We start from the raw sequence: 14,214 nt of genomic DNA, 5'->3' as shown, positions 1-14,214 counted from the left end.
AATTACACTCAAAATTCCCTTCATTCCATCCAAAATTCCCTAATTCCACCACAATTCTCTTATTCCCACCCCAATACCATCCCCAACTCAGCAGCCCCCCAAGTGCCCCCAAATCCCCCCCGGCCCCCTAAGTGCCCCCTTTGGAGCCCCAAATCCTGGGAAAGGGCCCCATGGGAAGGGGGGGCTGGGGGGAGTTGGGGGGGGTTGGGGTAGAATTGGGGTCTGAGGGTCAGTTAGGGGAACTTGGGGGTGTCATGGAGGTCTGGGGGGGGGGCATTTACAAGCACTGGCGGGGAACTTGGGGGTCTGAGGAGACACTTGGGGGGTACTTGGGAGTCCGAGGATGGAATGTGGGGTTTGAAGAGTCTGTCAGGGGATACTTGTGAGTCCTGGATAAACTTGGGGGGCACTGAGGGGTCCGGGGAGGAGGTTTGAAGGTCCTGAGTGGGTTTAGGGGGAGCACTTGGGGGTTCTGGGGGCACTTCTGGGGAAGTTTGAGGTCCGGACGGCACTTGGGGGGCCGCAAACCGGCTGGGATCGACCCGGTTGTGCGTGGGGTACACAGGAGTTGTAGTCCCGCCTGTGATTGGCCAGAACGGGCCGCGGTGCATGACGGGAGTTGTAGTACGGAACAGGCTTAAAATGGCGCGGGGCTCCATGCGCCGTAACCGCCCGCTGCATTCCTGAACGCTGATTGGCTGCGAGCGGAGAAGGGCACGCCAGGCAACCAGTCAGAGACGGCGCAGGCGGAGGGCGGGACTCGAAGGCGCTGCCGGGAGAGGTGAGCAATGGCGGCGAGTTTGGGGTGATTTCGGAAAAAATTTGGGAGTATTTGAGGGGCATTTGGAGGACTCTGGGCGGGTTTTGGGGGCCCCTGCCGACCCGCCCGCCCCTCACAGACCCCCGGCACCCCCCCGGGGCAGTTTTGGCCGTGAAGGTGAAGAAGTCGGGTAAGCCCCTCCCCCACCCCGGAATGCGCCTCAGAACGCCCCAAATCCCCCCCGAAAATACTCTTGAAAGCCCCAGCCCCCCCATCCGGGACCCCCAAACGTCTCTGGAGCCCCGCAAGATGCCCAAAATTCCCTTCTGGACTCTCCGAGCTTCTGAAACACCCTCGGTCCTTCAAACACCCCAGAGATCCCCCAAACCCCCTCCCAGACCACCAATCCTTTCTCAGACCGTCTAAAATACCCAGGAACCACCGAACTACCTTAAATCCCTTTCTCAGAATTCCAAGACACTCCCACACAGTCGAAACTGCCCAGCACTCCCTGAACTAACCCCAGGACTGCCCTAAACCCTCTCCCAGACCCCCAAACCATGGCAGGACCCACCAAACCCCCTTCTAGGACACGTAGCCCTCCCTAAATATCCTCAACCTCCCCCCAGACTCCTACCCAGACACCCCCCACCCCCCCCCCCAGACAACGCCAGGACCCCCAAACCACATCGAGCCCCCTCCACCTACTCCCAAATTCTCTCCCAGTCTCTCCAAACCAATCCAGGACCCCCAGCCTACTTCCAGACATCCCTGAACCACGCCAGGATTCCCCTGAACTCCCTACCAGAACCCCCAGACTGTCCACAGACTCTGCAAAAACCACCCCAGGGCCCCTAAAAAGCCTCCCAGACCCTCCAAACCATGCCAGGTCTCCAAAACTGGGATCTCAAAATGACAACTGAAAGAGGGAGAACTGAAGCTGAGTGAGACACATGGTCAGGCCTAAGAAGCAGGAAAATGGGATTTATCGATTGGTTTTTTTTCTAGAAGCTGAAAGGGGCCATTTGGGGATGATGCTCTTGGAAAAGGGAACGGTGTGAGTGAGTGAGGAGTGGCCACAGTGTGGGGAACAAGCCCCAAAGGGGGCTTTGCTTGAGGAGCATCCCTGGATGGTGGAAACTCCTGGGATCCTCCCATTCCCGCACATGGAGGTGCCTGGCACAAATCTCCTAAAACCCCAAACCATCAAAATTTGGCTAAAACCCCCTCTAAAATATGAAATTAAGATGAAAGCAATTCCAACCACCAAGATTCACCTCCCAAAAACCCTCCCAAAAATTTCTTCTCTGTGGTCTCTCCACTTTGGGGCTCTAGGGGTCCCCCCTTTCCAGGCTGTTGGGGGTGCCTTGTGTTTTGGGGTCCCCTGTCTGGGGTTCTTCCTTTTCCAGGCATCTGGAGATCCTGGGAATTTCAGGGGTCTGACTCTGTGATCTGACCACATTTGGGCTTCTGGTATTCCCCTCTCTTCAGGGTCCTACTCAGGACTACTGAGAGTCTCAGGGGTACTTTTGCCCCTGACCCTCTGCTGTGGGTGCTCAGGAACCCCCTGGGACCCCAAAACAGGGGTTCCAGAGAGGGGGCACCCTCAGCAACCTGGAGAGAGGGGGGTCTTTGGAATCACCACCCCAAGCAGAGAGTCAGAGGAGAAGCTCCACTATCCCCCAGCTCCACTATCACCCGTCTCTGCTCCCCATCTCCAGAGGTCACCAGGCATCTGGTGTCCATAATAAGCTCCAAACTACTGAGATTCAGGCCAAAAAACCCTCATCAACATCAAACTTCCAAAACATCAAGATTCATCCTAAACTCATTTCAAAATATGGAGATTAACCAAAAGAAAACCCCTCCCAGAAGTTTCCTTCCTCTGGTCTTTTCACTGTGGGGTTCAGGGTCCTCCCGTGTCTGGGATGCCGAGGGACCCACGTGTATTAGGGTGGGGGGGGGGTAGACCTGTTCTCTTTGAGCCCAGCGAATACAGCTCGACGGGTAGACCTGTTCTCCTCTTGTCCGACGAGTACACCTGTTCTCCCTCAGCCAGCCAGGTAGTTCTATGCCCGACGGGTAGACCTGTTCTCTCATAGTCCACCAGGTAGACCTGCTGTCTCTGGTGGACCTTCTCTTCAACCCGCAGGCCTCCCTCCCTTCTCTGCCCCTCCACGGACAGACCTGGCAGCGCCGGTGGACGGGCAGACCTGTTCTGTGAAAATCCAGTGCCCACAACGCCTCTCAAAACTGCTGTGTCTGCCCCGCTGGGCCTCACCTGCTGATGGGGGCAGCAGGCCCCGACCCAGGAACATCACCTGGAGAACTGCAGGGGACAGCCACACTCCTCCTTTTCCTCTTCTGGTGCTCTGAGTGCACACGAGGAGGTTTCAAGTCAGAGGAAGAATAGGTTAGGAAAGAGAAGGGGCCCGCCAAACTCCACAGTGCCCCTGCTGCCCCACCAAGGGCCATAAGGGCTGTGCCATGGAACACGAGAGCCGGGATGGGCCCAGACAAAGCCCCCAAGGGCACCAGGATGTGCCGCTCCTTGGAGCCCGCGCTGGGGCTGCCGTGGGGCGGGGCCGGAGCTGCACACAGAGACGGCAAAGGGCCCCGATAAAGTGCTGCGGGACCCCCGAGCCGAGCCCCAAATAGCCTGGGGGGGCTCTGGGGGGTTGGTTTGTGTTCTGGAGAAATGTTGGGGCTTGAGGGACCCCAAAGCTGAGCTGAGAATGCCACTCGGGGGCTATTGGGGTCCTTGGGAAGTGTTTTTGGGGGTCCCAGTGTCGGTGCCTGGCAGAGCCCCGTAAAGGGCGGGGGGATGTGGGGACCCCCCCTTGGGGGTGTTGGTGTTTCTGGGTCAGGCCCTTCATTGGAAGTTGGGGAGGGGATATCCCAGTACACGTGGGACCCCCAGCAGCCCAAACAGGGGAGCCCCTCCAAACGCCAAAGTGGAAAGACCAGAGAGGGGGAACTACTGGCAGAGCGTTTTTTGGCTGAGTCTTGGTGTTTTGTTCTGAATCTTGTGGGTGCAGGGGGGACACAGTGCTGGGGGAGGTGATTTTCACGGAGTACCAAGGCCAAGGAAAGGGGTGTAGGGGATTGGAGGGGTGGGATGCGAGTCCAGAGGGCCTCTGTGCTCAGGAAAGGGGTTCCAGGGGTCCCTGATGTCACAGAAAGGGAGTCATGGGGTAAGGACACCCAGAATAGCCGGAAAAAGGGGTTCAAATGAATTCCCAGTGTCCCATAAAGGGGAGAGTCTGTGGTCTGGGAAATGCAGGAGTGGGGGTCCCAGAGTCAAGAAAAAGAGGGCTGTGGGGACTGGAAAAGGTGGGATGCCAAGAAAAGGGGGTGAAGGTGGATATTGGTGCAGGATAAGGGGGTTCATGGGCTTCCCACTCACTGGAAATGTGGGAACAGGAGGGGCCCAAAGTGAAGAAGAAGAAGGACTGGAGATGGGGAAAGATTATTGGGGGGTGCAGGAGGTCTATATATGCAGAAAGAGGAGTCCAGGGGGGGTCAGGTTAAAGGAAAAGGGAGTGTGGAGTCTGGGAGACGTGGGATGGGTGGGAAAGAGGGGTCAGAGGGATCCTGGTGTCAAAGAAATTGGGGGTTTGGGGGCTGGAAAAGCAGGAATGGGCAGGTAGGGGGGTCCTGGATCCCCGGCAGCCTTGAGAGGGTGGGGACCCTGGAGGGGCAGGACCCACAATACACAGTAGACCCCCAGCAGCCAGAACAGGAGGGACACCCAAAACTCCAAAGTAGATAGGCCAAAGACAAAGAACTCCTGGGAGGGTTTTTTGGGCTGGATCTTGGAGTTTTATAGGATTTTTAGGCCACGAGGAGCCCAGTGATTTCTAGAGATGGATTGGGGCAGGAGGAACCCCCATCCCATTGTGGTCACAACTTATTTCTCCCCTCAAAAACCAGGATTTCTTCTTTCCAAAGCTTGACCAGATGGAGGAGGAGGCTGCAAGGAAGAGGAAGATTCCCCGGGACCCCCAGGCAGGTGAGGAGGAAGTCAGTGTCCCTTTCCCCCTGCCTTGTGCTGCATCTTCCAGCCCAGCATGGCCCCGGCTGCAGGACAACCCCGCTGCCGACGCCATCCTGCCGAGGCCGGGTTTGGGGGGATGTCCTTGGCCTTCCCTGTGGGCCGGAGGCAAATGCCCTGAGTGTCCTTGTTCCTTCCTGCCCCAGGCCCTGAGCTGAGCATGGGGAGCACGGAGGACAAATCCCCCCAGCAGAACCTGGTGGCAGAGGCCATTTTGAAAAGCTCCACAGAGCAGGAAGTCACAGAGGAGAAAAAGCCACGGAGATCCCTCAGGAGGAGAAGCTCTCAACCGAGTTTTGGGTCCTCTGAGCAGGATAGAGCCACCCAGCGTGGGAAAGGCTTCAAGCAGAGCTCTGAGCTAGGGGTGCAACAGGAGCTTCAGAGCAGGGAGAAGCACTGCAAGGGCTTGGGATGTGGGAAGGGATTCAACCGGAGCTCCAGCCTGATTCGCCACCAGCACATCCACACTGGGGAATGGCCCTACACGTGTAGGGAATGTGGGAAGGGCTTCAGTCAGAGCTCCCACCTCATTCGCCACCAGATGATCCACACTGGGGAACGTCCCTATGAGTGTTCCCAGTGTGGGAAGAGGTGTCGGACCAGCTCCCATCTCCTCGAGCATCAGCGCACACACACGGGGGAGAGGCCCTTCTGCTGCACCGAGTGCGGGAAGAGATTCAAAAAGAACTCCCACCTCATCTACCACATTTTCACTCACACCGGGGAGAGGCCTCACAAATGTGGGGACTGTGGGAAGAGCTTCATCCGTAACGCTGAACTCATCATCCACCAGATGACCCACACTGGAGAAAGGCCGTTTGAGTGTTCCGAGTGTGGGAAGAGGTTTCAGACCAGCTCAGATCTCCTCAAGCATCAGCGCACACACACCGGGGAGAGGCCCTTCTGCTGTAACGACTGCGGGAAGAGGTTCAACAGCAACTCCCACCTCATCAGGCACCGGCGTATCCACACCGGGGAGAGGCCTTATGAGTGTGACGAGTGTGGGAAGAGCTTCACCCGGAGCTGGAACTTGACCAGACACCAACGGACCCACCAGTGAGGGAAGCCCCACGAGTGCCCCGACTGGGAAAAGCTTCATCTGCTGCTCCATCTCTATCACCCACATTCCTTGTGACCCACATTTGGAAGACCCCTGGGTGATGGTCTCCACATCCTCCTGGTTCTCTGTTGGCACTTGAATTAACACAGGGGGAGGAACATCCATGGTGTCATGGGTTTAGTTAGGCCCAGATTTAGGCTGTAGTTTTCAGAGCAAGGCCTTGGACAATCAGTTGACTTGAGCTGAGTCAGCGCAGCTGACTCCTACTGGCTAACTCTATTGCATCCCATATTCTGACATCATCTCAGATAGAAGAAGAGAGGGAGGAGGGATTTTCCTTCTTCTTGCCAGATGAACAAGGAGTTTCTTGGCATTGCAGAGTTCCTGGGGGGAGACCAAGATACTGGGGAAGTTGAAATTTATTTCCTGTTTGCTCTTGCTACCTTTTATTCTTAGTGTGTAGCTTGTATTTGATTTGGTTTCTATTTTATTTTCTTTTAAATATACCTTGTTCGGCTGAACTATGTCCTGTGTTTTAGTTTTTGGGGGACAGAAGAGGAGACTTTTCCTCTGAAATGATTACTTGGCATTTTGCCATGTCAAAGCCATCACATATGGGGACACAGACTGAAGTGGGAAATTCATTGGGAAGGGGGAGTTGCTGACTTTTGACCCTAAAAATCTCCCCTGTCCCATACCCTTAGTTTATCTTGTGGCCACGAGGAATCCTGAATGATGTTTCAGAACTTTTCTAAACTCAGTAATTCCATAGTTCCAATTCTCTCTGCCTCTGCCTCTCTGTGGTCCCCCCAACCCAACCCCACGCACACTGACATGATTCATTTTTTTATTGTTTTTTTTAATTTTATTCGATCCATCTTCATCCCTTAAAATCACTTGAAATTGGGATTACAATAAAGCAATTGAACAAAGACATCTAAATTTCCACCATTCTCCTGGGAATTGGGGCATGAATTTGGGATTCAAAGGGATATTCAGGAAGACTTCAGGGTTCTGTGTGGATTTGGGAGAGTTTTCCCCAAAATTGGAGGTCTCCAGACCAACTGACATTTCTCCATAATTTTGTAGTACAATATCTGAGAGGGATTGATCTGTCAGCTTCTAACACCTCAATCCCACCCCAAAATGGCTCCATGCCAACTTGAAATGACTCAATCCCATCCCAAAGTGGTTTAATGCAACTTGAACCCACTTAGGGAGAGTCAGCAGCAGGAGAAGGGGTGCTACAAACCCAGGGAGGATGGGATAAAATTGGGAGGGCTTGGATGGAAACTGGGAGGGTTGGGATGGGACTTGGAGGGGGATGGGTTGGGGATTGGGAGACAAGAGATGGGGTGTGTGGAAAAACTGAGGGAGCTTTTGGGGTGCCCTCCTGTCCTGAGGGGGGTACTGTGAGGGAGTGTAGGGGACATGTGACATTAGAACTTTGAGTGGGGCACCACAGGAAGGGACACATGGAGCTCTTTTTGAGGGGATCCTGCTGCTTCCCACCTCTTCAGGGGACTTTAAATATCTTTTGAGGGTTTCCCTCCTCTTTTTTATGGACTGAGTTGAACCTCTTGCATTTTGGGGGGATGAGATGACCCTATTGAGAGAAAAATCCTGCTGTTTTCAACCAATTTTTAGGGAGTCTAAATGGCTCTTGGGAGTCCCTTCCTCATTCTGGGGGTTGCAGGGAACCCTGGCTCCACTGAGGGCTGGGGGGCTGTTAATGTGCAGTTTTGAGGTGTTACAAGAGGCTTGTGGAAGGCCCAAGTTTGATGCACATCCCACCTGCAGACCTGCTGGGGTGGGGCTGGGACCCCTCCCCACACTGGGGCACCCACAGTTCTTTCTGGGGAATGAGGCTCCTCATGCACTGGGACCAGCCCAGCTGGTGTCACAGAATCCCAGAATGTGCTGATTGGGAAGGGACCCCCAAGGATCATGGAGTCCAGCCCTGCACAGACCCATCCCCAAGTGGCGCACCCTGTGCCCCAATTTACACCTGAGGCTGAGAGAGAAATAGTACCCACCAATCCCAATACAGGTGAGTCCTCTGGCCGCCCAGACAGGGTTGAAAGCAGAACACTGAAATGGAAAGACCAGAAAAGGGAAATTCCTCAGAGAGATTTTTTTCGCTTAATCTTCATATTTTGAAGTGGGTTTTGGCTTAAACTTGATGTTTTTTAGTTTTGATATTTGTGAAGGTTTTTTGCCAGAATCTCAGTGTTTTGTAGCTTTTGATGGACACCAGGTGCCCGGTGACTTCACAGACAGACTTCCCAGACAGACAGACTATTCTGAGTTGGAAGGGACCCACAAGGATCGAGTCCAACTCTTAAGTCAATGGCCCACACAGGGGATTGAACTTATGACCTTGGCATTATTCCAACCAAGTTTTAACCCACTGAGCTAATCTCAGGATCTACAGATGAGGAGGGGAGAGGGGCAAAAGCTGAGCTGGAGGCCCCCCAGCAGCCTGGAAGGGGGAGTCCGCACAGGAGTGACCACTGAGTCAAAAAATTGGAGAACCCAGAGAGGAGGAATCTCTGGGAATGGCACCCTGAAGCAGAGTCAGGGCAGAAATGACTCCCAAGCCCCCCAACACCTTTGGCATCTCTAAGTGAGACTCCCATCCTGAACAGGGGAGACCCCCAGAACCCCAAAGTGGATAGACCAGAGAGAGGAAATTTGTGGGACTCTTTTCAGGGACAGAATGATCATTGTTTGAACTATTGTTTGGCTGAGTCTTGATGTTTTATAGTTCTTAGTGGTTGATCTCAATGTTTCTCAGGATATTTGTTCTAGGGAGGGTTCAGAAGGACTCTGAGCTGAAACTATGCCACCATTTAAAATATGAGTAAACAGCATTTATTCAAGTGCAATAGCAAAGGAAAGAAGAAAAACTGAGAAGAGGGTACAAAACACAAGACCCAAGACATCTCCCACTCGCTCACACATCACTCACACATTTCCTGTACCTCTTACACAGTTCCTGTCCCGTTCCCAGTGTGCTCAGGATCCCCAGTCTGAGCAGCTGCTGCATCCTTGGCTTTGGGTGGCTCAACACACTCAGCAGCGTCCCCGTGGGAGACACCGCTGTCCTCGGTGCCAGCACACACCTCCTCCTGGAGCAGGGACTGTCTGTTTGGATACACTCGCTCTGGGACATCTGTCTGGGTGTATGTGGCCAGTACAGCCCACAGAGAGGCCACCACTCCCTCCCCCCATTATGTAACTGGAGACCCCCTGAGCCTGCATAGTGTCTATCGAGGGTCTCCCTTTCTTGGTCGGTCAGGAATTTTCATCATCTTCCTCACCCTTTTTTCCTTCACTCATCCTTGAGTGGCTGTCAACAAGCAGCCAGGCTGCAAAACAGTCTCAGTGTAAACAAGATGCTTCTCCTTCAAGGCCAAAATTCCTCATTATCAGTTCTTGTTTTCCATCACTTTGCAAGAGAAGAACAGACTCTCAGAGGCATCAAGGCCAGTCACAGAACAAAACAGCACCTCATCCTGCCTAAATACAGCGTGGGAATCCTCCTGAACCTGTAACAGAAAATTGGCAATGAGGGTGAGCTTCTGAGAGCACAAAAACTGACACAGAGGTGAAGAGGGTTAAGTCAGTGCAGGGCACAGCTGGACTGACAGACATTGTTCCCCAGGGCATAAAACCCAGGGCTCAGTCAGGGCAGGGCACAGTTGGACTGACAGACACTGTTTCCCAGGGCATAAAACCCAGGGCTCAGTCAGTGCAGGGCACAGCTGGACTGACAGACATTATTCCCCAGGGACCATAGACAGGGCTCGGTCAGTGGATGCGGAGCTGCAACAAGAGATGCTGTTCCCAGTGTGTGGGTGGCCACAACTCATATCTGTGTTTTTCCTTTATCTGCTGTGAAGACAGTGCCATACCTTTTTCTTATTGCATAGTGTAGACCCTGTAGGTGTAACCTGATCCCCTCTGCAGTCAGTGCTGTGATAGCACAGTCAGCAAAAACCCCTCAGTCCTTTGTGTGTGTGGTGTCACAGGATGATATCGAGTGAAGTGTCTTATGATGTTTTATTTTTGCTTGAAGTGTTGTGATATTCTGTGAGTTTTGTCTGTGTAGAATAGTTTGTTGTTGTGTTATGTTTGTAGTGTAGAGATGTTCTTTCAAAAAGCCTCAGTCTGTGGCTCCTCCAGTGGAGCCACCAGGGTGGAAACAGGAACTGTGGAGTGCACTGTGGGATAAACTACAAACTTGTACAGGCATTAAGTTTGAACTGTGGGAGGCAAAAGACCCCATGGGAGTGTTGAAATACTGAGAAGAATTTGTGCAAATTCCCCATCCATGATCCAAAGAGTGGCTCAGTCACACCTGATGAATGGGCAGGTGCCTGTTGGTTACATCAGAAATGAAACAAAAAGCTGAAGCTGAGGCAGAGAGACACATAAAAACTGAACAGGGAACAGACCAAGCACCCACACCAACATGCTGTGTGTTTAGAGACGACCCTCACCCCTTCACCCAACGTACCATCTGGTGGTCTGGTGGGAATAAACAGGGGGTCTGAGTGCTTGTGGTCACAGGGGGGAGGTCACTGAAAAACAGCAATGCAGACAAAACACAGAGAAAAAGTGTCCTGGTGTGGGGGCTGAGGGATCAACCAGTAATTGGGTAACTTACTAAATTGGAAATGCAAATTGGTGACTGAAAGCCTTACAAATGTTTTCTAATAGTTCCTTGAATCAGTACATACATCCTAGACATGGATATATTGTGGGGTACTGCCTTAGAAATCAGAGGTAGATATCAGGAATTTGGTGCCACGCGGTGGCTCCATGCCAGAGCTGTCACTGTGGGACTTACACAACAAAAACCTAACATTCCCACAGCTACAGAAATTCTAAACATAAAACAGTATAAGATTCTGGGAGGACATGCACAAATTCAAGCCTCTCTCAATGCTTTGTTCCAAGCAGGTGGTGTCTGTCATGCACATTCTCCTGTTCACAGCCCTGTCTGGGCTGTGAAGGACTCGGGTGGCAGCTGGTGGGTGACTGGAGATTCCAGGGCAGTGAACAAACAGACACCCCCCACAAGTGCTGCTGTTCCTGAAGCTGCAACATCAGTGCCCCACCCCAGGCACATCCAGGGACAGGGGACACTGTTATTATTGATGCAGCCAATGCATTTCTCACAATTCCAGTTTCACCCAGTGCACAGGATCCATTCCCATTTCCGTGGGGTGGGAACCAGGACACCTTCACCCATCTGCCCCAGGGCTACAAGCACAGCCCTGTCTTTTGTCCCCAAGCCACACACTGCACTGGAGCACAACACACTGCACCTGCCCAGGTACAGATCCTTCAGGGCACAGATGGTATCCTGGTACAGGGAGCTGATCACCATCAGGTGCAACAACAACTGGATGCCATCCTTGCCTTGTTAAGGTGCTGCGGATGGGCAGTGAATCCCACTGAAATACAGGGCCCAGTCCAAGAAATCAAATATTTGGAAATTAAATGCACCCACAGTATTCAAACAGTCTCAGAGAAAGCCTTGGCCAGTATTCAAACCTCACCCACTCCAGAAGATAAGAAAGGAGTGCAGCACTTTTTAGGTTCTATTGGGTGCTGGAGATCACATGTACCTGGTTTAGCAGTGCCACTTAAGCCACTGCACAAAGTTACCCAAAAGAAGGCTCAGTTTGAACAGGGGTCAGAAGAGCAGAGTTAGTGAGTCAAAGACACACAGAGCCTGACCAAGGGACCCACAACATGCCCAACTACCAAATAGGTGGGTGGGGAAAGCCCTCCAATCAGCTCACAGACACTCAGAAACAAACAGCATGGTTTCCTGAGGGCAGGGCAGGGATTCCCCATGGCAGACCATGCTGGAAAGCTGCAGCACTCACTGCAGCCCCACACACACAGTTGGTGGCTGAGGGGGAAGGAGGCAGCAGCCACTTGGCTGAATTGGTTGCTGTTTGGCAAGCCATGGACACGACACCACCCAATGCTATTTGTTCCCTGTGCATGGATTCTTGGGCAGCAGCACAGGGGCTGTAAACTGGCTGGGCAAGTGCCCTGCTTTCCTGAGGAATAAGGCTCCCCCTGAGTCAAACCACAATGACAATCTGCAGTTCAAGGCAAGGGAGGTAATTTATTGAGTTTCACATGACAATATACAGAGCTCAGAGGCAGAGACTGAGGCAGGGGCAGGGTTACTGATAACCTCCCCCATGGGGGATGGATCAGGGCTTTGACCTCCTTGCAAATGGAACACAGACCCAGCAGGTGGGGGGTGTTGGAGGGTGAGGGCAGACAGAATACACACATGCAAACACAACTAGCCTGTGGTGTTGTGGCGCCTGGGCCTGCCAGTGGCAGAAGATCAGCTGTCCTTTGCTTATCTCCAAGGGTTGCTGTTCAGGAAATTTAACTCCACATCTGCCATCTCCAAAACTTCCATTCCTGTATTTCGACTCATTCCTGTTTTATAACTGAGAAACTGAAACTTGTGCAAAATTACAATAAATCCTACCTTGGATACAAGACAATAAAAAAGGAATACAGAGCATAATACAAAATTACAAACAGACGCATTAATACCAGAATAAATGCTTTTCCAACTAGAGTTTCATGAGAAACAAGCCATCCAAAGCTTTATCATGTATTTATTGTATTTATGTATTTATTTAGGATGAGCACTCTTTCTTTCGGAATTTATTCTTATGAACCTTTCTTTAAGCTAAGGTTAAAAATTTATTAAAATTGACTTATAAATTAATAATCTTAATCACACAAATAGCTTCAATTTTTTTTAAGATTTCTTTCTTCTTTGTAATTTAAAACTTTCTGCAAATGAATAACTTTGTACTTTTGTCTGTGGGTCCCTGTGCATAGATGGGGGAGTTGTGGCTCTGTCAGTGGGGTAAGTGCATTCAGGAGTCACATCCATACATGATTCCTGTACTCACACACATCCATCCAGGCCAGCCCCCATTCATGCAATCACTCAAAACAGCCTTAGGAATTTACTTGCTGTGCCTTATAATTATGAAATGAGAAATTGTCCTTGTCTTAACCTCACACTTTTCCTTGTTTCTTGAGTTGCTGCTTTGATAAGAATATAATTTTCTAAAACGTGGACATATCTCTCCTTCATGTTCCGTTTAATGTTCAAAGATTCTTTCACACACATACAAGCAAATACTGCCCCTTTTTTTCTTGTTCTTGCCTGGCAAATAAGAGAGGTATCATTGGATATTTGCTGGGTGTGGATCCATAAAAATACAGGGCATGATTATTTGAACACTCAGCAAAAATTATTACATCTGGAAAACTTCCATTGTATTGGTTCCTGTCATGGATATCAATAATTTAGAGAAAGGTTAGTAAGGCTACCTTTGAATTTGCTTGCTTGGTTGGATTATCATTACTCAGACAAACAAAAGCTTAAAACAATTGCTAGTACTGAATGCTAAAGATTAACAAATTCTATAAAAATAGTGTCATTTTTGTACTTGACAACTGAAATATGTGTTTTACCAATTGTGTGGAGGTTCCATTAATGAGCTGCAATAAGAGAACTGTTGATAATTTTATAATTCTGATTTATCCATTATTTACATGTCACTCCAATGTAACTTGCAAGTGCTGCAGCTTTGAGGAAAACAGGCCGAGAAGGGAGAGAGTGAGGAGAGAGCTTTGTGTGACCCTTCCCTGCCAAGTCACCTCAGCTGCCACTGCAGGAGTCTCACCACTTCCCAAGACCACAACTCCAGTGTTGGCTTCTTCTTGAGCCATTAGAGTACAGTGAATTATAGAGAAACTCATTGAAACACTGATAGTTAATGCAGGTAGGAGTAAAAGGAACGAACAACACACTCATTCATACCATGAAGGGAATTGTTAACAGGGAAAACACTAATAAGCTTAGGAACAAAGGTATTAAACAGATTTTAAACTTTATAACAATTATTACTATTTGCAGTAGGTGTTCAAATGATTAGAAAAATCTTTTAAAGCATCAGAGCTTGGGAAAGCCATTTGAAATTTAGACAGCACCTTTTGCACAATAGATAATTTGTACATCAAAAATTAGACCACCTTAGATGTATAACACCATTTGCAGATACAAAATCATTGGTTTAAGAACAATAATGATACTTTACAAAAGTGCAGACTTGTGTGTTTCTATGCCATAACTTTGCAGAATAAAATGAAACAATGAATATATTTGATTAATAACAGGAATAATAAACCTACAGCACGACACTGTCTTAGAGAGTGATTGCTACAAAATATGTCAGAAACTGAGATACAGAAAGGTGACATGTTTGCAGCTTG

At 50.5% G+C, this 14,214-nt stretch overlaps 1 protein-coding gene across 1 annotated transcript in view; it reads left to right on the top strand.

The window, feature by feature from the left end:
- The window catches only part of LOC139684145 (uncharacterized), a 1,342,464-nt gene that overhangs the window by 1,182,994 nt on the left and 145,256 nt on the right, over positions 1-14,214 (top strand). Inside the window, 1 exon segment of the mRNA XM_071579746.1 lies at positions 5,226-5,888. Within this exon segment, the coding sequence (XP_071435847.1) occupies positions 5,226-5,888 (663 nt within the window).

This window comes from Pithys albifrons, chromosome 32 (assembly GCF_047495875.1).
Source record: "Pithys albifrons albifrons isolate INPA30051 chromosome 32, PitAlb_v1, whole genome shotgun sequence".
Classification (NCBI taxonomy): domain Eukaryota; kingdom Metazoa; phylum Chordata; class Aves; order Passeriformes; family Thamnophilidae; genus Pithys; species Pithys albifrons.
Note: the sequence above shows the minus strand (reverse complement) of the source record. Positions and strands in the feature narration are given on the sequence as shown.